General features: G+C 41.7%; 1 protein-coding gene across 1 annotated transcript in view; it reads right to left on the bottom strand.

Moving 5' to 3' along the window:
- LOC139301659 (paralemmin-1-like) overlaps positions 1 to 24,327 on the bottom strand; it is a 58,588-nt gene that overhangs the window by 19,725 nt on the left and 14,536 nt on the right. Inside the window, exons 3-7 of the mRNA XM_070925101.1 lie at positions 23,297 to 23,418; positions 10,460 to 10,574; positions 9,804 to 9,831; positions 8,683 to 8,808; positions 6,488 to 7,315 (exon numbers count right to left, since the gene is read on the bottom strand). Of these exons, the coding sequence (XP_070781202.1) occupies positions 6,488 to 7,315; positions 8,683 to 8,808; positions 9,804 to 9,831; positions 10,460 to 10,574; positions 23,297 to 23,418 (1,219 nt within the window). The remainder of the gene's footprint in view (positions 1 to 6,487; positions 7,316 to 8,682; positions 8,809 to 9,803; positions 9,832 to 10,459; positions 10,575 to 23,296; positions 23,419 to 24,327) is intronic.

A 24,327-nucleotide genomic window follows, 5' to 3' on the forward strand; every position in this document is an offset into this window, starting at 1 on the left:
TCCACCTCGAGCAGTCAAGCTCATCTGATTTCATATCTTATCATCCTCAATCTCCTGACACCTATGCTCACTGTGACTGAAGTCACAACACAAAATATCAACATGAATCTGTCAAAACAGGTTCATACTGCAACTACTGTACTATTGCTTTTACTAGCCTACTTTGACCACGGCCACAAATGCTACTACTACTAAGCTGCTGCCACTGCTGCAACTACTGCAACAGTAGTAGCTGTAGCTGTCACAGTGATTGTGAGTGGAGGCCAGCGGTAGAAAGTAACTCAAATACTGAACTTAAATTTACAGTATTTTTAGGTACATGTACTTGTGCTTTGGTCATTCCATTTTAAACTGCTTTATACTTCTACTCTACTGCATTGCAGAGGCAAGTATTGTACTTTTTACTCCATTACAGTTATTGACAGCTGTAGTTACTTTGCAGATTAGAAGGTTATATACAAAACATATGATCCAAAACTACCAAACATTAAAATGCTGCTTAAACATGAATGAATGAGTAATAACAATCCTATAGTGCTTTGTCTTATAATAATACATATTTTTAAGTAGCGTTTTGACATTGTGGTTTTGCTACTTCTAAAGGGTCTGAATAGTTCTTCCTTCGTGGGAATAGTAGTAGCAGTATTGGCAATGATATTAATATTAGTAGTAGTGGTTGTAATAGTAGCAGCAGTATTAGTAGCATCAGCAGTGGTAGTAGTGCGTTAAACCTCCTCCTGTAGGATGCCAGGGAAATGACATGTGGCTCTCTTGTACAGAATAATGTCAGTCACAATGTGTCACACTGTCATGTTACTGTGTTACTGTGTTACTGTGTTACTGTGTGTGTGTGTGTGTGTGTGTGTGTGTGTGTGTGTGTGTGTGTGAGAGAGAGAGAGAGAGAGAGAGAGTGTGTAATAATTATCTGCAGTCATGGTTTCTGTTAAAGACATCAGACTGTCATTGTCTTAAGATAAACCAATTAGTGTTTATTATCACGGAAAACACACCCATCCTCTGTGCAGGAAGTGTGTGTGTGTGTGTGTGTGTGAGGCTTAAATGCTAGTCCTGTTTTCAGATGCTGGCCGGCATGACGTCTCTACTATAGTCATTTATCACCTTGTATTGTGTCTTCTGGGAAAGATCATGACCAGATCATGTGTGTTTTAAACAAGAATAATAACACCCAGTCCAAGATAGACACACATTATCAAAGGAAAGATGACATTCTACAATAATCCCTGTAACTCCAATGTTACTGTACTGTACTTTACTGGTTTCACAGAACAATATGGTTTGAATGTGCACTATCAGTGGTATCAGTAAAGTTAGATGAGTGAGCATGATGTGAGTGTTGGTGTACTGTTGCATGATTTCTTGCAGTACCTGCTATTGATACCAGGGGGGCGCCTCAGGGCTCCTGTAAACTACGGCATTGTGGGTATCTAGAGTGATCTAACTGTCTATTTATTCAGTTTACCTACCAATCTTCCTACTTTCCTTCCTTCGACACCAGCTTCCTCCCTACCTTCCCCTTCCTCTCCTACCTATCTTCTTAAACACTTAGTCCTTACTTTCTGATGGTGCTACTCAATATTCTTTGCAGTGTGTGAACTCATTAGATGCCACAGACACAGTATGAGTCCCTACAGGAATGTTGCAGTAATATTAGAGTGATTTTTCATGAGCAGTGGGTAGTCATACTGAAAGAGAGAGCTTACATTAAAACTCGTACGGCCATCCTGTATTCTGGTCTTTAACAATTCCAACAAATCAAGGAACAGGCTTGATGCCATGTTGCAATGTACCTGCTTTGAGAGTTAACCCACTTACTTTTAGGTTTTAGGCTGTAATCTCATTCTCAGAGCATTTTACAAGTATTTCTTTGCATATCTTTCGGCCAATGTTTTCATCCCATTAATTATTTATTTAGCTGGTTTTCAAGCTTTTATTGCATTATGTGCTATTTGAATCTAGAAAATATTCTGAAACTAAATACTGTCTAAATATTCTGAGCTACTCTGAATAAAGAATGTCTCAGTGAATCAAAGCAGTAATTATGTAAACCTGGTTCTAATTTCCAAGTCACTATGAGTGGAGCTTTAGTTTGTTTGTTGGCCTTAAATAAATGACTAAAAGTTTTATTTATTATATCGGACATGAACAGTACAACCTGACTTTCATTCGTGTGTTTGTGATGCAAAGACGCTCTCCTCTTCTCATTCACAGTGACGAATTACCTTACCTGACTGTATTTTTAATCCTGTGTGTTTTCAATTTAAATAATAAGCCAATGAGTTCATAGCACATTGCATGCATGTAAAACCTGTCTGAATTGACATTAAAGGGAGACCCTATTTTTCATCCTTACACACTCACAAACTCAGGAACAAAGAGCTGTGTCTTATGTGACTGTTGAAAAGACTCCAAAATGTCACCTAAAATTAAGTGTAAAATGTGTGTGTGTGGTGTGTGTGGTTGTTAGTGGCAGTGGGTATTATAACAGATAGGGGTGCAGTAAGGATAGCTTGTGATCTCTTTGTCAGCAGCCAATGAAGAAGTGAATGTTAGAGACAGATGGAAAGAACAACAAGCAAGAGACGGCAGGGGGGCACTGGAGAAACTCAGCTTTATTGACCAAAGATAGAGAGAGGATACAGACATCAGAGAGAGAGAGAGAGAGAGAGAGAGAGAGAGAGAGAGAGAGAGAGAGAGAGAGAGAGAGAGAGAGTTGTCATAACCATAGAAAGAAAGAGAGAGAGAGAGTTTGAACAATAGAAAATGGCTCCTTTTTGTTTTAACAGTCCATACAACTGTGAGGGCAGGCAGACAAGAAAAAGAGAGACCCCTACAGAGTCAGAGGAGTACTGCAGGCGTGGCAGTGGGGCTGGTAAACTCAACAAGTCTGTTTTTCATGTACAGCTCCTTGCATTACATCAAAAACTCACACAAACCCAAACAGGCAAACCGGATTGGTCAGGTCCTCTTTTCCTTTTTTTTCTTCTTTTTTTTTTTTATGTTTTTTGAGATAATGATTGCATTTCCTTTTTGAGGGTACATACAGTAAGTGCTTCTTTGCTCTGTTGCACATCATGTGTGTGTGTGGGGAAACTAACACTACACGTTCGAGAATACACTTCTCTGCATAGCCTCCTCAATCTTTAAAACCAAACAGTCATGCAATGAATATGCTTTGGCCAATCTGGGACACTGAGCAGGACAACGTTAGTAATTGTCCCCAGGCTACACGAGCCTTGCAGTCTGTATGCTGCAAATAAACTTAATAAGGGAAAATAACTGTGACAAACTGCTCAGAAGAACCATCTTGGTGTCCCCCATGAGATCTGCTGTGGTGAATTTGAAGATGATAAACAGATGTGGTGAAGAGGATAATGTGTGCTAGCATCTTTTATCTGTAAAATACTGATTTTGCAGATGAATTTCAACCTTTTGTACCTTTGATAAAAACATTTAAAAAAATGTAATGGATTCTTGTGGTGGATTACCGGTCTCAGACAAATCAAGTCAAGCAGATTTGAAAGTTTTACTAAAAATGAATGGAAACCAATGGCTGCCTGGAGGGTATCAATATAAAAACTTGCAGTATGTTTTGGAAAAAAGGCTTTGCAGTAATATAAATTTAATATGATTTGACTTTAATAGGCAACCATGCAAATCCAAATGGTATGGTTATTTAAGATTCTGCCTCTGCACAATGTTTTAAGATCCTCAGATGCCTTCAAGGCCAACGGTAACATGTCTGGGAATGGTAGCAGTCGCCAAGAGTTCATAGAAGGTGGTGATGGTCGGGGGGTGGGGGGTAGGGGGGGGGTTAATAGTGAGATTACACACAGCAAAGCAGTGAAGTTAGAGAATGAAAATATACAAAGCTTGCATTTGTGCACTCATACAGTCGTGATATGGCATCGTAGGACATCAGAACAATGTCTTAGTACCCATTATAATCAGAATTATCTCTAGATCTCTATATAGATGTGGAAAATAAAATCATCACTAAATAGAATATAGAGCATATTTACATTCTTTATCTACAGGGGAAACGAGAGCCCCGGCGGGGCCTGGTGGTGGCCAATCACACTGACTGACAGCAGCAGTGGCCAATCACACTAAAGCATGTATGTTTGAAGGCCCAGCCTACAGTTCTGCACTGACAGGACAGTCGAGAGGTGGGATTGTATAGCTGTGCAGAGAGCCATGTGAGGAAAGAGCTGATTTACCCAGAGACCTTTCAAATGCTGGAGATGTGCTATTTGTTGCCAAGGAATATTGTTCCTGTCTTTCATTCTTTTTATGACCATTATCAGAGTTAGTACACAGTGCGGAGACGTTATGTTCTTTACTCTACGGCCAGGAACCAGTGAAGCATAAGTAGAGAAGAAAAAGTACTGCACTCTGAAAATGGTTGTTGAGGCTCTTCAGGTCAGTCTTGGTTAGTGGAGTATTCACTGTTGTTTTTTAGCCATGTGAATAAAAGCATTTTGATGCGAGTGAATCATATTAAGACCCAGGTTAGATTGGAACCAAAGGACATCATGGCCACTTGATACACACCTGAGCCACAAAAACACCTCAGAATCACATTATCTGGATCCGAAGAGCCTCTCTAACCTCTTTGTGAATGTGCAGACGTCTTCTTCAATCACAACCATGTAACTTTATTGACCTCACTCTAATGACAGGTTTCTCTGTGGGAAAGTGTAGTTGCTAACTCTCCAGGAATCAATTCACCAGAGGCCTATTGAGCACCATCCTCTCTATTCCATGTAACATCAAAGACACTTGAAATGAAGCAAAAAATCTTCCGAGAGCATCCATTATTGTTCAACAGAAGGAGGATGATTACCGCTTTTGAGAGCTTTTCTGAAAGCCAGCCAAGTAAATGTCCTACAGTGTAATATATATATATATATATATATGTATATATACATATATATATATATATACGATGTTATAATGACACCCAGACCACATTATTTGTAGCACCCTTGTAAACGAGGGCCTGGTTGGTGACTACAGCGAGAGCTGGCAGTGTTTTCAGTCTCTTTGAATTGTAGAGAGTATAATGGACCTCTGGTGGCCTTCTGCAGTGATGAAGTGAATTTAATGGACATGTATTACACACAATCTGGCTCTAAAAGCTCATTTGAGCACAACTGTCATAGCTGTAATTTATTAATACAGTAGTGCTTGTTAATATTCATTATTCACAACTTTGTGCCCAGGTTGTTAGTGGTAACCCATGTTTGCTTTCACAGGTGAAAATACATGTTCCCTCGCTGCCAGAGTGTACTCATTAAGCTGCCGTTAGCTTCCTGTGCTTTATAGGAAAGGTTGGCTGTTTGGATCCTACTGGCTGCCAAAAGGTGTTCCACGGCTTCTTATTGGCTGCTGAGTGAGGAAGTACTAGAATAGGAGGAAATGACCTCAGCAGTGAAATAGCTGGAGTTAATGGACAGAACGACAGAGAGAGAGATGAGGAGAGAGAGTCCTGTTACTACTAACTACAGTGTCAAAAACCTCAGGTGTCCAATTCAATGACCTTTTTAAGTTTCAAAAGAAAAGAAAAGAAATGTTCAGATAACAACAGCAAACTGAAAAAAAAGGCTAGTAGAAATTCTAATTGTGTCTAATAATGTTTTGTTAGGACTATCAATGTGGAAGAATGAAGAGGCACATAAAGAAACCAAGGCAACAAGTACCCTCCTCCTCGCCCTGGTCAGAGAGAGGCTGTACAAGGTAAGGAGGGGGGAGGGTTTGGGTGTGTGGTTGTTTATGTGTGTCTGTATATGTTTGGAGACAACAGGAGAGAATCTGTTGAGCAGGGGGTTGAGAGGAAAGGAGGTGGGAAGTGACTGAATAGAGAGAATGTAAAAAATAACTGAGACTGTGTCTGTCTTTTTGAATGTTGTTAGAAACTGGCTCATTATCTGGTTGATTGTCCTTAGAGCCAGACATACTGTTTGGTTAGACAGCATGGCAATGTGACTGATTGTCCGTAAAGTCTTTTTGACCACTGCGAGTAGTTTTATGTGACCTGGTTTAAGCTGTTTGTCGACAATTTTCTCCATCTGTGTGCCTGTTTTTACCATTAATATAGCAGCACGACAACAGCTTCACTCCTGCATAATTTGAATTCATGAAATATACTGCGTTGTCTGAGGAGACAGGAGGCGGGAAGACAGAGACTCCATGTTGACAGAGAGGGGAATGAAAGAGCAGAGATGTAGAGGTAATAACGGAACTGAGTAAAAAGTCAAAGGTCAGACAAGAGCGTGTGTGCGTGCATGTGTGTGCCAGCCGATCAGAGTCCAGAGGAGGAGGAGGAGGAAGGCAGGGCTTCTGTTAGTAACCATCCAGAGAGAGAGGAGAAGAGAAGGGTGTTGTGGGTAATAATAAAAGGGTGGAAGAGGGAGAAGATTCAGTCACATGAGGATGCAGCACTCGCAGCGTTTCCTCTTGTCTGTACCTGTGGCAGGGGTGAGGCCGGGCGGGGGGACCGTGTTGGCGTCGGGATTCGCGGGGGGCGAGGAGGCGCTGTCAGGCTCACGGCCGTCAGATGACAGTTCCGTGCTGACGGCCTCAGACGTGGCCGGCCGTCCCGACACGAGGTCGGCCGCCGTGCCGTCGATGATGGATAGGTCAGTGACCGTCTTCTCCCTCAGTGATTTCTCATCATCTTCGTCGATCAGGACCACTTCGGCCTTCACAGCGCCGTCGAAACCTAGCAGCCGCCTGCTCTCGCTCATGTCCTCAACGTCCTGGTAGCCGAGGAACACCATGGTGACTGGGTGCTCCGCGCTGGCTTGGGGTGGGGAGGTGACCTCGCCGCCTGGGTGGGCTGAGGAGCCGGGCTGGGTGGTAATGGGAGCAGAGGGGGGCATCATGCCAAGCCGTGTCTCCCTCTGGAGGGTGACCTGGGCTGGTGGGCTTGAAGGGATGGATGGCGGGGCGCAGGAGGGCGGAGAAAGATCATCAACATCTATTGGGGAAACATAGGCCTGCGGGGCAGCTGGGGTCACCGTCACATGACCCCTGCTGCTGTCTCCTCCTTGTACGACAGGTCTGGCAGCTCGCTGGATCAGCTGGTCAACCTGCGCAGAGCTCCAACCGTTCTCCACGGTGGTGGTGGACACGCCCCCAGAGGAAGTGACCTCATAAACCACCTTTCTGCCATCATCGTAGACTTTAATGCCACGTGACGCCGCATCCAGCGGACTCACGCGGTTGGCTGACAGGATGCGCTGCTCGCCGGTCTGCGGGTCGTGCTGTACGTTGATCTCCATGGCAAACATTGCTGTTAGGAAGGGAGGGGAGAAGGGATTGAGGAGTGAATGGGAGGAGAGACAGGGAGGAGGGGTTGATGCAGAAGGGAGTGGGGTTTGAAGGTAAAGTGAAGGGATGGGGAGGGACCAGATGAGGAGGTGGGGGGTGTTGGGAGGAAAAGGTGGAGGGAGTAAAGCGTGAGGATGGGGACACAGTGTTCTCTGAAAAACCGATATCTGCAATATGAGTTTCTCATTCAAACTGCTATATATGCAACTAGTAAAACACAAAAAATTACCTTAACTTTATCCTTTAGAGAAGCAAACCACCGAGAGAGAACAAGACAAAATACCTTCCCTCACTGTGCAGACAAGTAGACTGTAGATTATACTCATATTAAGAATGAAAGAAGAATAATCATACCTACAGTTTTGTTCTGTTCTTACACTTGTATTTTGCTGTAAAAGCTTTATCTAACTGCAGCTAAGTCGTAAGCACTACTGTCTAACTTTATCACGCTGCCCCAAAAGCTGAGCTTTTATTTTGTAGAGCTATTCCCCACTGCAAAGTCAGCAACACTAAAAACAATGATACAGATGTAGAGAGAAACTGTACTGCATCGCAAAGAATAAAGAGTAGAACTAATACAAATATCAAGAGTAAAACTAGTAGTAAAACAATTACTAATTCTAAACCCACTAGTACCAAAACTAAAAAGCTAATAATGATAAACCTACTGCTATAATACAGCAATACAGCATTATAGTACTACTACACTAAAACTAATGCTAAGTCAAAAACAAAAAAATATAATATAACACTATCACAGAGACTAAAAACTATACTGTTTCTAATACTAATATGATTTCAATACTGCTACCAATAAGAATATACTTATACTGCTAATTTAAGTGAGGCTGATCCTAATACTTTATCATACTAATTACCAGTAAAACAAAAACTAGTAAATCTAAAAATGTTTTTGTATTTTAGCAATAAAAATAATTAATTCTAATTCTACAGTCTGAATTGTCATCTTGTCAAAAGTTATTCCTAACATGAACTGGAACATTCTCCAAAGTCAAATCAAATAATGGTCCAGTTTCTGATGTCCATGTGCTTTCAGTATACGTGGACACACACTGTTTAAATGTATGTCGTTATGAGTTTATAACTGTGCTGGCATGAATGTGTAACTGTTAAAGTCAATATGAGATTTGACTGAATTTGTGCAAACGTGTGCGTATCTGTGCCTGTCCACCCTCCATGTGCGCGTGAGTTTGTCCTGGTTATAATCCCACTTGGCTGCGGCCCAAAACCTTCCTGTCCTCCCTCCCTCCCTCCCTTTCTCTTCTCTTCTCTCCCCTCCCTCACCCTCCTCTCCTCCCTCTGTCTTACCAGGTCTTGGTATGGCGTGCTCTCCAGAGGCAGGTGGGCCGGTCCGGGGCTGCGTGGCCAGGACGAGGTGGTCAGGGTCGGGGTCCGTGCAGTCCGAGAGAGGGGCGGACATGCAGCCGGTGGTATCTAGTGAGCAGGAGGACAGGAGGGGAAATGACACATGGTGAGAGGGACGTTGGAGGCCGTGAGGGAGAGCCACAAACACACACATACACACTCATACGACAGGCACATGCCGATACACACACACGCAAGCTGGGTACACACATACACACACATCAGTGATGTGTAACCACACCCTGACACAAAAACACACACAGATACAGCCCAGCCCCCCAACAGAGAAACTAACCACACCCCTGAGTGACCCTGCCCGCCCCTATTCCACACACACACACACACACACACACACACACACACACACACACCATCTAACTCTCCTCATCTCTCTTGTTTCTGTGTCCACGGCAACTCTAGCACCCCTGAGGTTCAGTGCTTATGCAGCAGAAGTGTGTGTGTGTTTGTGTATTTGTTACTGCTTTGTGTGTGTGTGTGTGTGTGTGTGTACGTATGTGTGTGATGGCAGGAACAAAGCTTTAGGGGCTTACAGGGCTTGTTGGTGAATAGGGGGGGGGATAAAGCCAGCGACTGCAGGCTGCAGAGTCATGGCCTTGTGTGTGTGTGTGTGTGTGTGTGTGTGTGTGTGTGTGTGTGTGTGTGTGTGTGTGTCTGTGTGTGTGTGTGTGTGTGTGTGTGTGAGCTTCAATAGTCTCACTGAGCCGTGTGTGTGTGTGTGTGTGTGTGTGTGTGTGTGTGTGTGTGTGTGTGTGTGTGTTTGTGTGCAGGTATATATATGTCTATGTGTGCGTCTGTGGGTATGAGTGAGTGTGTGTTTGGGGGTTCAAGAGCGTGCTCTGGCCTGCATCTCTCTTGCCTCAGCGAGACTATTATCCAGACGCACACACACACACACACACACACACACACACACACACACACACACACACAAATAGAAAGAGAGGGACCCCACTGCTAGGAAACAACAATAACTCAGGGGAGGACACCAACCCAATGAAGTGTGTTAGTTTTTGGCGTGTGTGTGTGTGTGTGTGTGTCATCGCTCATACCTCCATCCTGGGTCATCAGACTCTGAAAGAGAGACAGGAGGAAATCCACATGAGCCATCGCATGAGTGATATCTTTTGGAGTTTTTGAAACATAATCATGACTGAAGGCTTTATACAATAAAGTATAATGGAATATATTCAATAATAAGATCATGTTTGTCCTTTAGAAAGCATTTTAACACCAACTTTAATTTGTCTTTTCTTGTTTATGACTATCATCCAGTTTTTTCAAACACTGCCAAATTAGATACAGTATCCTGTCACTACTTTGAAAACAATCCGTTTGGTTTGAAAAGCAAATTGACTTCTGTAGTGCTGCCCCCATCAACATTCAGCATTTGGAGCAATATGGCTGCCAAGAGCATTTTTAATCAGTTTTACAGTGCAAATAAAGATGAAGTGCTCTGTTTTGTAAACACAAAGCAACCTGATTCATCTCATTTATATCTCACACACTTTTTAATTAGCAGCAAGATGTCTGTACAAGACTCCATGTCATTTTCGCTGTTTTTAATTGTATAAAAAAAGCAATTATAGTGTAATTAAAAAACTGATAACAGATTTCATATAATTATTTTCAAAGTCAACAATTTGTCGCTCTCCAAGCAGCTCAAAAGCTCACACAAGGTTCTAGGTTCATGTTCTTCTACCTTCTGCAGGTCTTCTATTGAGCGCTCCGTCTCTTTCAGACGCTCCCGTAGAACCTGCTCTTTGGCTGATATCTGAGACTCCTCACTCTCAAGTGCACCGATTTCAGACTCCAGCCTGCAGACACAAAATGTACAGGAAAATATTTTCTGTTATGATATTGGAAAAAGTTGAAGAATCAAGGACTCAATCAAGGCAGGAAAAAAAAAAGGATTTTGTCAGATGGCAGGTTTGGATCTAGATTTAACAACAGTGGTTAGCTGCCAGTTGCTATTTCGTGTAAGTAAAGATGCAAATGTATTCATTTGGATGTGCAACAATGCATGCCCCCCCATACATGCTTCTTCTTTAGGATGAAGAAACATGCAGTGAGAGAGATGCATTTTTCACTGTACTGTACAGTATAACATCTGGTTAAAACGTGCCTCAGACCACCTGGTTTTGGCCTGCAGTCTGTTCTGTGTGCCTCCTGGGTGCATTTACACCAGCCTTTTGAAGTGTATAATTCTGATCTGGATATAATCCAGATGCTCCAAACCCATTGAAATGACCAGACAGAGATGGGGGATCAGTAAAAAATGCACGGCCATCTGGCCAAGAGCTTTGCCTGATGGACAAATCTCCACATCCTCTATCAGCAGGTTATAGTCTAACAGTCAACTGGGCACCATGGTTTTAGTAGTGTCCAGAATGACTCCCTCTTTAGTGCAAATTACCAATTCTTTTAGAAGAAGAAGAAGAAAAAATAAGTTCCATTTTAACATTGCTGAAGTAGCTTTACTGTTGTATTCATAGCAATAAAACGTAGTAATTCTGTAGTATAATGTTATAATTATGCAGTTTATCCTGATTGAGTTGTTGATTGAGATTAGCCTGACACGGAGGCTGAAGTATGACATGATCCATACAGAATATCCTGTGCTGCTAATCCTATTTGCAGAAGGCGTGTAAGTAATCACCTAAATCCTGATCTGAGCTGAAGTACCAATACAGGCATACAGCAAGTTCTCATGTCAGCCGTTGCCTTCCGTTTTCTGATCTGCTGCCTCTATGGTTCAGGTCTGGTTGAGGTTAGGCAACTAAAAGGAATTGTTTAAGGTTATGAAAAGATCACCTTCATGATTAAAATGAGTTACCATAGAGAATCATGCCTTTATTACTGAGAGAGCCTTGGGAATGTCAATACAACCAATTCTGGTGAGGACAGTCTCAAGACATCAGTACCATTCCATTGCACCTAAAATAGGCCTATGAACACATACACGTACATACACACACACGCATGTTCACTTGGACATTTAAGAGATGGATGTAGCAACAATACTAGGAAGCGGCCAGGGAGGAGGACCAGGGTAGCTTCCTCACTCACTGCCAGCACTCACAACACTTCAGAATACACTCCTCTGAGACGCAAGGAATTTGTGCGTCAGTGTGTGTGAATGTGTGCGTGTAAAAGAGATATTAAGGTTCATAACAATGCCGTAAACAGTCGGTCTTCCCACAGTATTCCAGAATCAATATGGCGCGGTTATCATATCAAGCATCAGTGACCATGAACAAGCACTAGTACACACTGTCCTGACTGTACTGTTTGCCATTTGAGATACATTTTACGTGAGGCAATTAGCAGAAATATAAGTGCTCAAGTTATTGGAATGAATAGGCCAAGTTCAACTGTGAACTGTGTTGAGTTTTTAAAATATCAACAGTGAACAGGGAAGATATTTTTGGGACACGTTGGCGCTAACAAAATCGAGGATTGTGTTTTTAATGTTAGCCAGAAAACCTGGTGCCTTGGCTCTGATCACTGAGGTTTAACTAAACAAATCCCTGCGGTCCGCACTCATCACTTCACCGTCTGCCAGTGTTTCTACTCAAGTTCATCTTTAGCAGTGTGATGTTTGTGTGCTATACAGCTACCTGAAGACTTTACTGTGGCACTGGAAAGCTTTCATATCTGTGAGAAACAAATTCCCTTCTTCATTGGTATGTACATACCCTCAGAAACCTTAGCCAAATGGCATATTATATATATGACCTTTATTTAATCAGTTAATCTAATTGAGATCAAGATCTCTTTTGCAAGAGAGTACAGCAGAGCAGTAAGCACGCACATTGCAGAAGCTGTGATGTAGTGGTTTGGTGCAGCAGTGGAGTTGATCTGCAGTAAGAAGAACAGTTATTGTCGGCTGCATCTGTTGTTTGTCTCTGCTGAACGAAGCTGTGCAGTGCTTTAAATGTGGTGTCTTGTTTACGTCTGAAAACTGAACAAAAGCATTAGACCAGTTTCTTATCATAATCTTGGCCTTATCTAACTGTGCCCTCAAGCCATTGTCTGGATCAAAATAATCAGCACAGTTCGGGGTCGTTCAGCGTTACTTGAAATCAGACGATTCAAGGGTCTGTGTATTCAAAAAACAACAGTGTATTGGTACGGCAAGATTGTAACAGATATAGCAACATGCACAAAAGCTATTTTAACACCACTGTCAATTCTGAAGAGAGCCAGCGTCTTATCAGAGCGCATTGTCTATTATAATGCAGCATATCTGGCTCGTGTTGGACTGGAACTTGATAGCCACTTGGCTGCTTAATCATTTATTTAGTTTATACCTATACTGTAGCATGCAGCATATTCAGCACTCTTACCCTTTCTTGAGTAGCTTTTAAGCATTTTCTCCAGCTTTATCTCTGGGTGTATTTTGCGGTCTAGGAGTCTTGACAGCACTGAGACAGTGCAGTTATTTATATATACAGACAGTGATGTTGGACTGTATATCCTATGTTTAACTTCAGCCTTGCTGCTATGAGAAACAATGACCCAACCTTGGATTGAGTTGCAAGGACTGCACCACAATGTGCAATCAGTTTATGTAAGTAGACTACTTGCTATACTTGGACCTCTAAATATATCAAATTTACAAGTTTTTCTGGTGTTGCACATCTTCCAGGCCTAAAGACTGCAGGACATGCTAACAGGGTGTGCTGAAGGATTTATGCTTCATTGTCCTCCCAAAATATGAAGTTGTAGACGTCATAAAGCTGATAACTTACTGAAATTATGAGGAAAGTTGTCTTTAAACCAAAGTGCAGCAATAAGTCTTGACAAACTCCACGGCTAGTCTGTGGTAGATTCATTTTTCATGTCATGTTCAACTTTGATAAACTTTAACACACAAATGTGACCAACAGCAAACTGTTTGACAATAGAGGAAGCTACTGGAGCTTATTAGCTGTGTTGAATTTAACCTCCTCTCTCATAGTATAAACTGCTCCTTATTGTCCTGTTAGCGACCAAGATAGCTTGCTAACAGTCAGTCGCCATCCACAAAATTCAACACACTTTTCTGCTGGAAAGTGAACAATTTTTTAAATTCTCATCTCTCCACACTGGCCTTCTTCAGCGTCACCTGCTCAGCTACCCTTTCCCCTTAATACTAACCGACTTTTTAACTTTTATATTCTGCCATTCCCTGGACTTGTTATGTGTCTTGTTTTACCCTCACCTATGTCTTTTCTCTCTGTGGCAGATGTTTGTAGTTTGTTGCCTCTCGTGTGGCTACTCTTCCCTGCTTCTCCCTATCTCATTTCCTTTTTTCCCTTTCTGGCGGGAAATGGCTTTTACTTCTGCTTCCTGTAAGCTGCATGAGGTCTTTCCAAAATGGGCTAGAAACAAGATTTGTGACCGGAGGAGGATGCAGGTTTCTCACCCTACTACATCACTGCTACTTCGGGCACTTTGTTATAAGGAGCATCCCACAAGACAAATGTTTGAAATATTCACAGGGCAATATCATCATGTTGGCATCTATTGTGCATAAATCCCTCTCAGTTACTAACACTAAATTGTCTTCTCGTAAATAAATGTTTTTCCTTCTCTGTGAGTATGCCCTGTCACTTAGAATGAAAAACCACTCTAATATTGCCGTTATACTCCTGTAGGGACTCATTCTGTGTCTGTGGTAACTAATGAGTTTATCCACTGTAAAAAATATTGAGTAGGTAAGACAGTAGGTAGGAAGGAAAGGTAATATGTGGATGTGCAGAAGGGTGGGAAGGAAGGTAGGAACTAGGTGAGTATGAAAGGAGAAAGGCAACTTGTTGAACAGTACATAATTTCTATATACATCACAATGCAATCCACCAAAACACCACAGCAAACTACAACCTAAAAATGATTCTGAAGTTGGATCAACACCACTCTCAATGAAGCTTCACAAAGGCAACATTTCCTACAGGACTCTTAGACTGGATTACATCATCGTGTCTTTGAATGTGTTAACCCATTTAGTTTATGTGCAGTGCAAAGAGAAACACACTGGCAGTGGTCAGACTTGTGTCTGCCGCCCTCTGGTGATCAAACCTCAACATGACCAAAAAACTGAGCAGAGAAAGAGAATAATTAACATGATGGAGCTTGTTTTGTGACCCTTCCTATGTTAAAATCAATCTTCACCTCCCTAAAATAATACTCATTTATCCTGCACAGTGTTGTGTTATGAGGGACAGAATGAAGAGGAGACATTGTTTGGTTTAGAGGTTTGTTACACTGGGCACTTCTCTTCTGGGGGGTTAAAAACCTATTATGAATGAAGGCTATAAATCTTCCAGAGGGACAACACATCCTACATACCCTGATTTTCTTTATTGCAGAGAAGGTTATGTGGGTTTTGCATGTGTGTGTGTGTGTGTGTGTGTGTGTGTGTGTGTGTGTGTGTGTGTGTCCGCAGGAGACAGGACCATGACCTCACTCTGTCCCTCCTTCCCCTCTACGTCCTCCTCGTCCTCTCTTTATACTTTTATCCCTGGCGTTGTTACTATCTCTGTGGCAATCCTGAAAGAGACCAGTGATGTCACTGTCCCACCCTGTCAACTCACCGCAGGCCAGTTGCCATGGATACGCCTGGGTGGGCAGCAACTGCTTTCCACATCATACAGAAGGAGGAAGAGCAGACATCTGGTTTTATGTGTGTGGTGGATGTGTGTGTGTGTGTGTGTGTGTGTGTGTGTGTGTGTGTGTGTGTGTGTGCTTGCCCATGTGACACACAGACAGTCAGAGATACAGAGGAGCAAAGTTGCTTTCTAGGTACACTTTCAAGACACAGAGCTGCTCCCTGATTGGCTGAGGTTAGCCTCAGTGGGCACAGCCAAAGAGCCATAGTTTTTCAAAGCAGTCCATGAGGGTAAGTGTAGCTGTTGTAGTTTGTACAGGGCACTGCTCATTTCTCCTGTCACCCTCAACTCATCCATTTGTCCAATTAAGATGTCACGCAAAAGAAAAAAGAAAACAAAAATGAACTAGATTGGGTTTGTTACATTGTGGATTTTATGTTTTTTACTTTTCTCCAATTGTAGTTCATAAGTTATACAGCATTTATAGGCAGTATATCAACAGATAATGAATAACACTAACACAGTTGCATTAATATATATATGTATATATATATATAATATCTTCATAAGAGTTAAGTTAGTTGCAATTGCAGTTACAATGTGCTATAAACCATTTATTAAAGTTCATATGCTGCTCATAATTGCTAAATGGGGGTTAAAGTAAAGTGTTACAGAATAAGCTTTAGTGTGGTGATTTATGACAAATGTATCCTCTGATGTGGTTCATTTTTCACAAGTTATTCCAGCACTTGCCTTTTACAGATCTTCAGTCTTCATCAGTGCCATTGTTTACAGTTGAAAGGGTACAAAAAGGCAAATTACAGGTTGTGTTGTAGGCAACATGACAGGGCAAGCAGAATGGATACTAATCTGTACACCCAAAATACTCATTAGAAGTTGTAGTTGAAGTTACATGAAGCTATAATTCACTTAAGATCAGATACAATGTCACATAAATGCTGAAGTCCAATGTAATGTAGTGGAGTAAAACAATGAACGTAAGTGCTTACAAACTATACTGAGGTAGCACTTTGTTATGTGTCACCTGTTATTATGTGCACTTACATTAAGCAGCGAAGCACTTTAGCTGTGTGTCTGGCATAATATCCTACTGAGTTTTCTTTGACTTCCTTGTCGTGAAGGGACTTGGGAAGTTGTCAAGAACACGTTCAGAGGGTTTGAATAATAATATCCGGATGTCTGATTGATAGATGAGCTGTCTTTGAGTCCCAGCTCAGTCCTTGAGAAGCACTGTTGTATTATACTAAAAGGCCTTAATTCATAACATGGAAAGCGCTGTACAGCGTGCTCCGAGGCTGTGAGACTCTCATGAAAGAAGCTTTTAGAAATGTCACCTCCAGGTCCTTCAAAAGATGAATCATTCTGAATTCATCTTTGTAGTCCAAAGAGCTCAGAATTATGAGGTTGTATGAACTTGTTTTTATCAAAACTGGTTATCTACATATTTCTGAATCTTGCTTTTTTTTCTTTTTGATTAATCTGTATATTATATAGTTTTTCGCTTAATCTCTTAACAGTTTAGTCTATGAAAAATCCTGCAAATGTCTTGCTTTATTCATTTAGCTGCAAACTAAATGCACCCAAAGGCACATTTCAGGCTCTTTTAATAAAAATTTAAAAAAATTGTCTGCCAGGAAAACATTGTCCAACCAGGGGATTTACTGTGTATTTTATTATTTAGTTGACACTCTCATTTAAACTGACTTTAAGTGAGAGCAACAGCTTAATAGGCTTAAATTATAAGACTGTAAAATCATCCCAAAAGGAGGGCGTGTAACGATAAAAGTCAGATTACAAACACTCCAGTGTCCCTAAGGAATGACAAGACGTGTTTTTTGTTCAAGCAAATGGCCGTGACGGAGTACCTTTTCATTCCTTTGCATACACAATCATTTTGCTTGAAAAGATTCGTTTTAACATCAAGATAGATACAAAATGCTACATTTTGGGGGTTTTTGGAGACGTGGAACATGAACCAAGTGTGTTATTACTTTGGTTTGGAACTAAAAAGAAACAGGAGGCTGTGTTGGATCTGATTTTATCTACAGTAAATGAATCATGGTCGTGTCATGCTCTTAAATCCAGTCTATCCCAACATGGTGTCTTGGTCTGAACTATGTTACATTCAGTGACTCATTTTGGACTTGGAAGCAGTTTTGTTAGGTACAGTTTTGGAGTATGCACTTTGTTTGGTTGCATTCAGCTCGAGCTAAAATTGTTTTTGAAATGTTGAGAAAGCTCAGGAATAAGAGCAGGTATGCTTTACAGACTGCATCGCTAGACAACTGAACTGAAGTGAAATGATCTGAAGTGAACAGCACCGCTCTTTTCTGGTCAGTTAAAAACTATGTGCTCTCATGCTGCCACTGCGAGGCACAAAACAAATATTCTTAGAACGTTATGTAACACGATGCAGGGCACATCAATGGGCTTGTTCCAGTAAGTATAGTTTGCTGTAGCCAGACTGCCTGCTGGACCGCGTGTGTCCTACAGACTCCATTTTTCTCTTCAGCAGTGTTTAGAACAGAGAGTGTTCTGGTCTGGTAACTGATTGATAGTTAGACAAGATTAGATGAAACGTTATTGATCTCCTGTAGAGAATTTAGGTCACTGCAGCAGCACGACTCAGCAGGGAAATTAATAGTCTTAGCACACATAGCCTACATAAATAGGAAAAAAGAAATTGATCAGTGTGTGAATATACTAAATGCGACTAATACATTTAAAGGAACAGTTCTACATTTTGGGAAATACGCTGATATGCTTTCTTGCCGAGAGGCAGATGAGAAGATTGCTACCACTCTCATGTCTGTTCAGTAAATATTAATCTACAGCTAGCAGATGGTTAGCTTAGCTTAGCACAAAAACTGGACACAGGGGGAGACTCCAGGAAGCCAGTGGGCCCTGGCAAAGAAATAGTCCAGTACATAACCCCCCATAAAACTGCTATGTGTCGTTTTTACACTTCAGTTTTCAAACATATTGAACAATTGTTCATTAGTGAGATTTAGAGGTTCTGGTAGGTAGATTTTCTTACTTTTGGATGGAACCACGCTAGCTGTTTCCCACCTGTTTCCAGTCTTTGTTCTATGCTAAGCGAACCGTCTCCTGGCTGTAGCTTTATATTTGATACACAGATATGAGAGTGGTATTGGTGGTAGTGTGTTCATGTATTTCCCCCAAACTATTCCTTTAACATAATTAGCAAAGCACATCACTTACTTGCACTACTACTTAGAGTCCCTACTAACAGAGTAAAACTGACTGGGGTAACTAAATATGAAATGCACGCACTATAAGTATATGTTAAGTATAGGTAAAGAGGTTAAGTATACAGTATTACAGATGCATGGGCTCATGTTGCTGCAGTGGCCTACTTTTTTATCCACGCTGCAAAATATAATTGAACTCACTCATGCTTCACTTGCATGATCCTACACTCTCTGACAAAATACATTTCTCCTAATGGCTCTTCCAATGAGCTGAGAAACTTGTCCTGTAGCTGTGGCAGGAAACGCTGTAAAAAAAAAAAAGAGAAAAAAAAAAGAAAACCTGCACTGCTCCCCTACAGTGATGGCTACACCCACATGGGGCTGTCTGTGCGACATGAAACAAGCAATAATCCAAAAGTAGCACGGTATGGGTCGGGCCACATTGTGAAAGGGCCTTCTGCTGCTGTGTCCCTCTCTCTGTTTACTTAGCCTGTCCATGTAATGATAGGGATATCTGTAAAACTACCACTGCTGCTGCCACACGCTCTCATTCTCAGTCTCTCAGTCTCCTTCTATCTGTTTGTTCTCCACGCTCTACGAAGTAAGTGTCCTGCACACAATGGCTGCTGTTTCTTCCTCGCTCTTGTCGCTTTGTGAGTTCCCCAAGTTGGGTTACAACAGGGAGAGCCACCACACAAACTGCCTCCATTTCCCTTCTCTCTTTTCATCTGTCTGTGCTCTCCAGGCTCAATGACCTCAGGTATGAAATAGCCGGTACAAAGATTGCACTGTTCACTCTTTTTTCCTCCGTCACTTTATGTGATTTCCAGTTTAAGGTCAACAGCAGGCAGCACCACACAAAGAAACTGCTGTTGTCCTTATGTCTTTGTGTTTTGTTTCTTATAATGTGTTTTCCATTAGTTTTGCATAATCGTATGGGTGATCTGAAGAGACGCTTGTTCTTTCTTGCCTCTCTTCTGTTTTTTCTTCATGCATTTAAAGCTCAGTAGCACTACAGTTGTTCTCCATAGACAGATACAGCTGTTCCTCCTCCTTCTTTCACTCTTGTTTGTGTGTTCTCCAGTGCATGAAACGGTACGAGCATCTATAAAAGAGCTGCTGTTTTGTCTCTGTCACTTTCTGTCATTAAAGTGTCCACCAGTGCATGTGTTATTAGTCTAGCAGCTGTGAAAGTGGGATGGACAAGACGTCTGGGCTTCTGTGCTTTTAGCTACAAGACAGTGGAGTCTATTTCAGATATGTTTATAGGTGGAGGTGCGCATAGTGTTTATTGGAAATCCAGGTTTACACACGCACACACACACACACACACACACACACACACACACACACACACACACACACACACACACACACACACACACAGTCGTGTTTCCATCACTTCAGAGGACATAATACTTTGACTTACATTCATTTCCCAAACCCAAACCACTACTTGCCTTACTCTATCCTAATCTTAAACCAAGCCTTCACACTAAAATTGAATGATTTATGTTATGATGATGAGTCCCCACAATGTGACTGTATAAACAGCTTTATGTCCCCACAATGAGTAATACACGCTCTACAAGCACACACACACAGATAATGCAGTGTCCAAATTCGTCCCGACTATTCACCTCGGGCCCTATCGGTGGTGGAAAGACTCTGGTTGCCCGGGTTACGGGATATTCTGGGATGGTGTCCCACAGAGTGTAAATATAGATGCCACACCCTCCGCCTGAAATGTACACACACAAACACACACACGCACACGCACACGCACACACACACACACACACACACACACACACACACAGGCGCGGGCTGTCTATTAGTGTCCTGTCCTGTCCAAAACATCTAAATACAACAGCATGACATCACACCCAAGTGACAGACAACAGACAATTCTTAAAAGAATTGTATTGAGATCATTTAGTAAAATAGTTTCATTACAGGGTTGCAACTTTAGGATCTGTGTGACTGAAGGCACTCCTTAGACTCCCACACATGTGCTTTAAGACTTTATTTTTCCCCACTGGTGGAGATTGTTTTCTGAAAGCCTCGAGAATTGAATCCCAGACAGCTGAGCTCCTCTCAAAGCAATTTTCAGCACACATCTGAGACCCTGGTTCACAATGGTAACTGCTTGAATTGCTTCTGCAGCATTGCCTATGTATGAACATGCAAGAAATTGAAATGATCTGATTCCGTGCTAAACTTTGGTTCTGTGGAATGACTGTTTTTCAAGATTATAACTGATACAACTGATATATACAGTATACATGCATATTTAAAGAAACTTTTGGAAGTGAAGTGTAAAAGGCTATTACTTAGATTGTGCCTAAAACCAGAACAAGGGACAGCTGTATCACAAAGCATACACCATCTCTTAGATTTAGTCAAAAACATGTCCAAAATTGTAATTTTGGGCACCGAGTTTTGCAAATACAGAATATATTCAGGTAATATTCAGGCATGTTCCTTGTGATACTGCTTTGGTTGTCATCCTCCTGTCTGTTGGCATACTGAGGAACTAAATAAAGCTGGATTTGGCGTCACTCTGAACACTCAAAAAGATCAAAAACACATGTCAGCGTGGCACAGTAAAGCGTTATCTTTGTGGTTTTAATTACTTAGAAAAGCAATTAAAACCACAAACTCTTTGAAACAGAGTGTCAGACAACAAGTCTATTCAACAGCAGCTGAATGAAGTGATTCACACGAAGCGGCTCCACAATCACAACTGTACTTTGGGCCTTCAATGCTCCCTCTTTGACCATTCACTGCCGTTCTGTTTATACCAGAGGGAATGTCCTGGTGGTCGTGACAACATATGATGTTGAATGTTATTTGAGCGGTGATAAGCTACAGTAGCTGCTGGTTAACAGAGTCTCTTTCATGCAGAGGTTTGATAGATGAGGAGGCGGAGCGTGCGCCTGACTCACTGATGCCAAACTGACCCAGAGTCTCTCTACGAGCCGGATTTCCATCGCTCAAATACTGTCTTGCACTCCACTATTCGTTATCATATTTTTTATTTTGTTTTTGTTGATGCAGTAGTTTGTGTGTGTCATATTTCCCTCTACTCTTTGCTACATGGTGCCAACAGTTTCTATTGCTGTAGGCTGTGCTCCTGTTATTTGTCTTGCCTAAAACAAAATCACAATTTGAGGCTTTTCCTTTTTGCCCCTTCACTCAATTTCCCAGGCATTTTATGAACTTTGAAGGGCATTCTTGTCCATGCTATTGTAGATGCATACATCATTAGGCGAAGTTAGCATTTCTCAAACTTCTTCACTCTTTTTCATCATATGAATACACAGTGATATGCAGATATTCAGTCTTTGGAAAACTATGCACGTCAATTAGCCACCAGCCCACCAGAGTGCAGGCTTACACACACAGTGATCACACAACTCATTGATTCATTTTGAATCAATGAGTAACCCTGTTAATACAATAAGACTTTCATTTCATTTCACATCAACTTTCATTGTTAATGCATCACTTCAGGATACAGCTGTATCTTATCTACTAAAAAAAATAATAAAAAAAGAAACTTGACTCAGAAATGCTTGTTCTGTCTCAGAGAAGACGAGGTGCGGCTCTGCCCGATTCTCACACACTGTGACCGAGTGTACAAAGCATCACGATGGCGAGAGCTGCCTGACGCTTTATTCATAGCACTGGTGATCTCATGCGCCAACTTTATCGGGGAATAAGTGACTATCTCACAGCAATGCTTGATGGGAATCAGGAAGCTCCTCCCAGAGACACAAACGCAGGAAGTGCCCACAGAATCACATCACTCTACTTTTCCCCTCTTTTTCAACCTGCTCGATACCTCCCTCGCTTCCTCTGACAATTACGCCCCGCTTTCACTTACCATTCTTCTATCTTTCTCTTTCTTCAATCCTTGACAGCTCTTGTCATATCTGTTTTTAGAGATGATACGTACAGGAGCTCTTGATGTTTGTTTTCACACCAGTACATGAGAAAAACTAAAAGATTTTGCTCTAAGGTTACAGAACTGCTAGATACTAGAGCTGCCCTGCAGCATCCCATTCCTCCCATACTTCTCCAGTTACAGTGTGTGTGTGTGTGTGTGTGTACGCGCGCGCATTGTAGCCACTGTGCGGTATGAGTGTGTTTGTGCTGAGCCACATATAGTCTCACAAAATTAGAGCTCTATACTGGGTGTCCGGTGTGATGCTTCAAATAGGGCTGATGTAATTAAAGTATACTATTGTTGATGTCCTCAGACTTTGATATAGCTTTGCAGCTAAAAGCATCACAGTTCTTCATTTGTAGCATCACATTTGACTGTCTGTGATGTTTGCTAATCAGTTTTAAAGTGAAAAAAGCTGGTTGAAAAAAGTCTGATTATTTTTCAGTATTTCCAGCTTGGACCACATGGACAAGATGTTAAAATCTGTGCCAGAACTGAAGACAAGATTTAAGACTGGAGGGAGTAGATGGGAGGCAGGCAGATGATATGATTGGTATTTTAAGAAAATATCTCCATTCAGTCAGAACTGAATACTACACAGTGCTGGAAGGAAAAGCAGATGTGCAGTAACAAAAACAGATGTGACAACCATTGGCTATTGTTACTCTGTTAATCCTGTCTGTTCGGTATATCAGACAATGGCAAAGTCACCATGAAGACTAAACAAAGCCCACGACAAGTGTCACTGTGGTGTCCATTACCTGTGTATCATGTCTTCCAGCCTCTTCCCTTGTTCTTCATCCTGTTCCAGCTGTTTCCGCCGTGCCTCTCCTTCCTCCACTCCCATTCCCTGGAGGAGCCATCGCTCACGCATGGCCTTGGACTGAGGAGGGAACAGAGGCACGTTAGGTGATAACAGAGGGATTTTAGGTGATGTTACATATTCTGGCAGCCATATTGGAGGTCCTCCACCTCAGCCCGACAGTGAATGTGATGAGCTGATTGTGATTTTAAATGTGCAACTTGTCCTTTTTGACATTTTAGATTGAAGAATGCTAATAATAACAATGTCTTTGCTAAATGAGCCCGCTGGCTAGTTAGCTAGTAAACAGTTTGCTCAGGTTAAAGGCGCCTTGTGGAGATTTCTTGTAAACATACAAAGTTATGTTTACATTCACAGTTTCACACCAAAACACATTGTGTGCATCCTTGAATGTATTTCCTTCCCCATAAAACATTTGCAAAGCTGATTTTTTAAAATATTTTGAAACATGCATTGTTTACATCCGTGTTTTCTAGCTGGCAGTTGTCATCTTCCCTGCCTTTCCATACGCTTTGTGACAGTTCTCTGGGTCATAACCACCAACAACTGAGAATCAGGTGAATTGCATGAAACTGGTTGCAGAAATGTGTATCGCATCTCCGTCATGCTTGCAAGCAAACATGCACAACATACGAACAAATTGGGGACCCCCTCATCAAAACATTGCACCGTTACACTCTTCAAATAGCCTTTCTTTTCTAGCCTGGTTGTGATATTCTTAGACTTTATTAACAGCCAATGGACCTCCATTACAGAGACTAATTTGTGAGAGATTTGTGAGATGACTGCCAAGCACAGCTACGACAAATAAATAGGCCCACACATGCGCACAGTTTTCACATAACACAGACTGATAGAAATATATCTACTATCCAGCTGCAGCCTGAAGACACAACAAACTGTCCATCTCAACAGGGATAAAGTATAATGTGCCTCTCTCCTGTTTTAATCAACTTGTTTGATGTTAAT

The sequence above is a fragment of the Enoplosus armatus genome, chromosome 18, assembly GCF_043641665.1.
Source record: "Enoplosus armatus isolate fEnoArm2 chromosome 18, fEnoArm2.hap1, whole genome shotgun sequence".
Classification (NCBI taxonomy): domain Eukaryota; kingdom Metazoa; phylum Chordata; class Actinopteri; order Centrarchiformes; family Enoplosidae; genus Enoplosus; species Enoplosus armatus.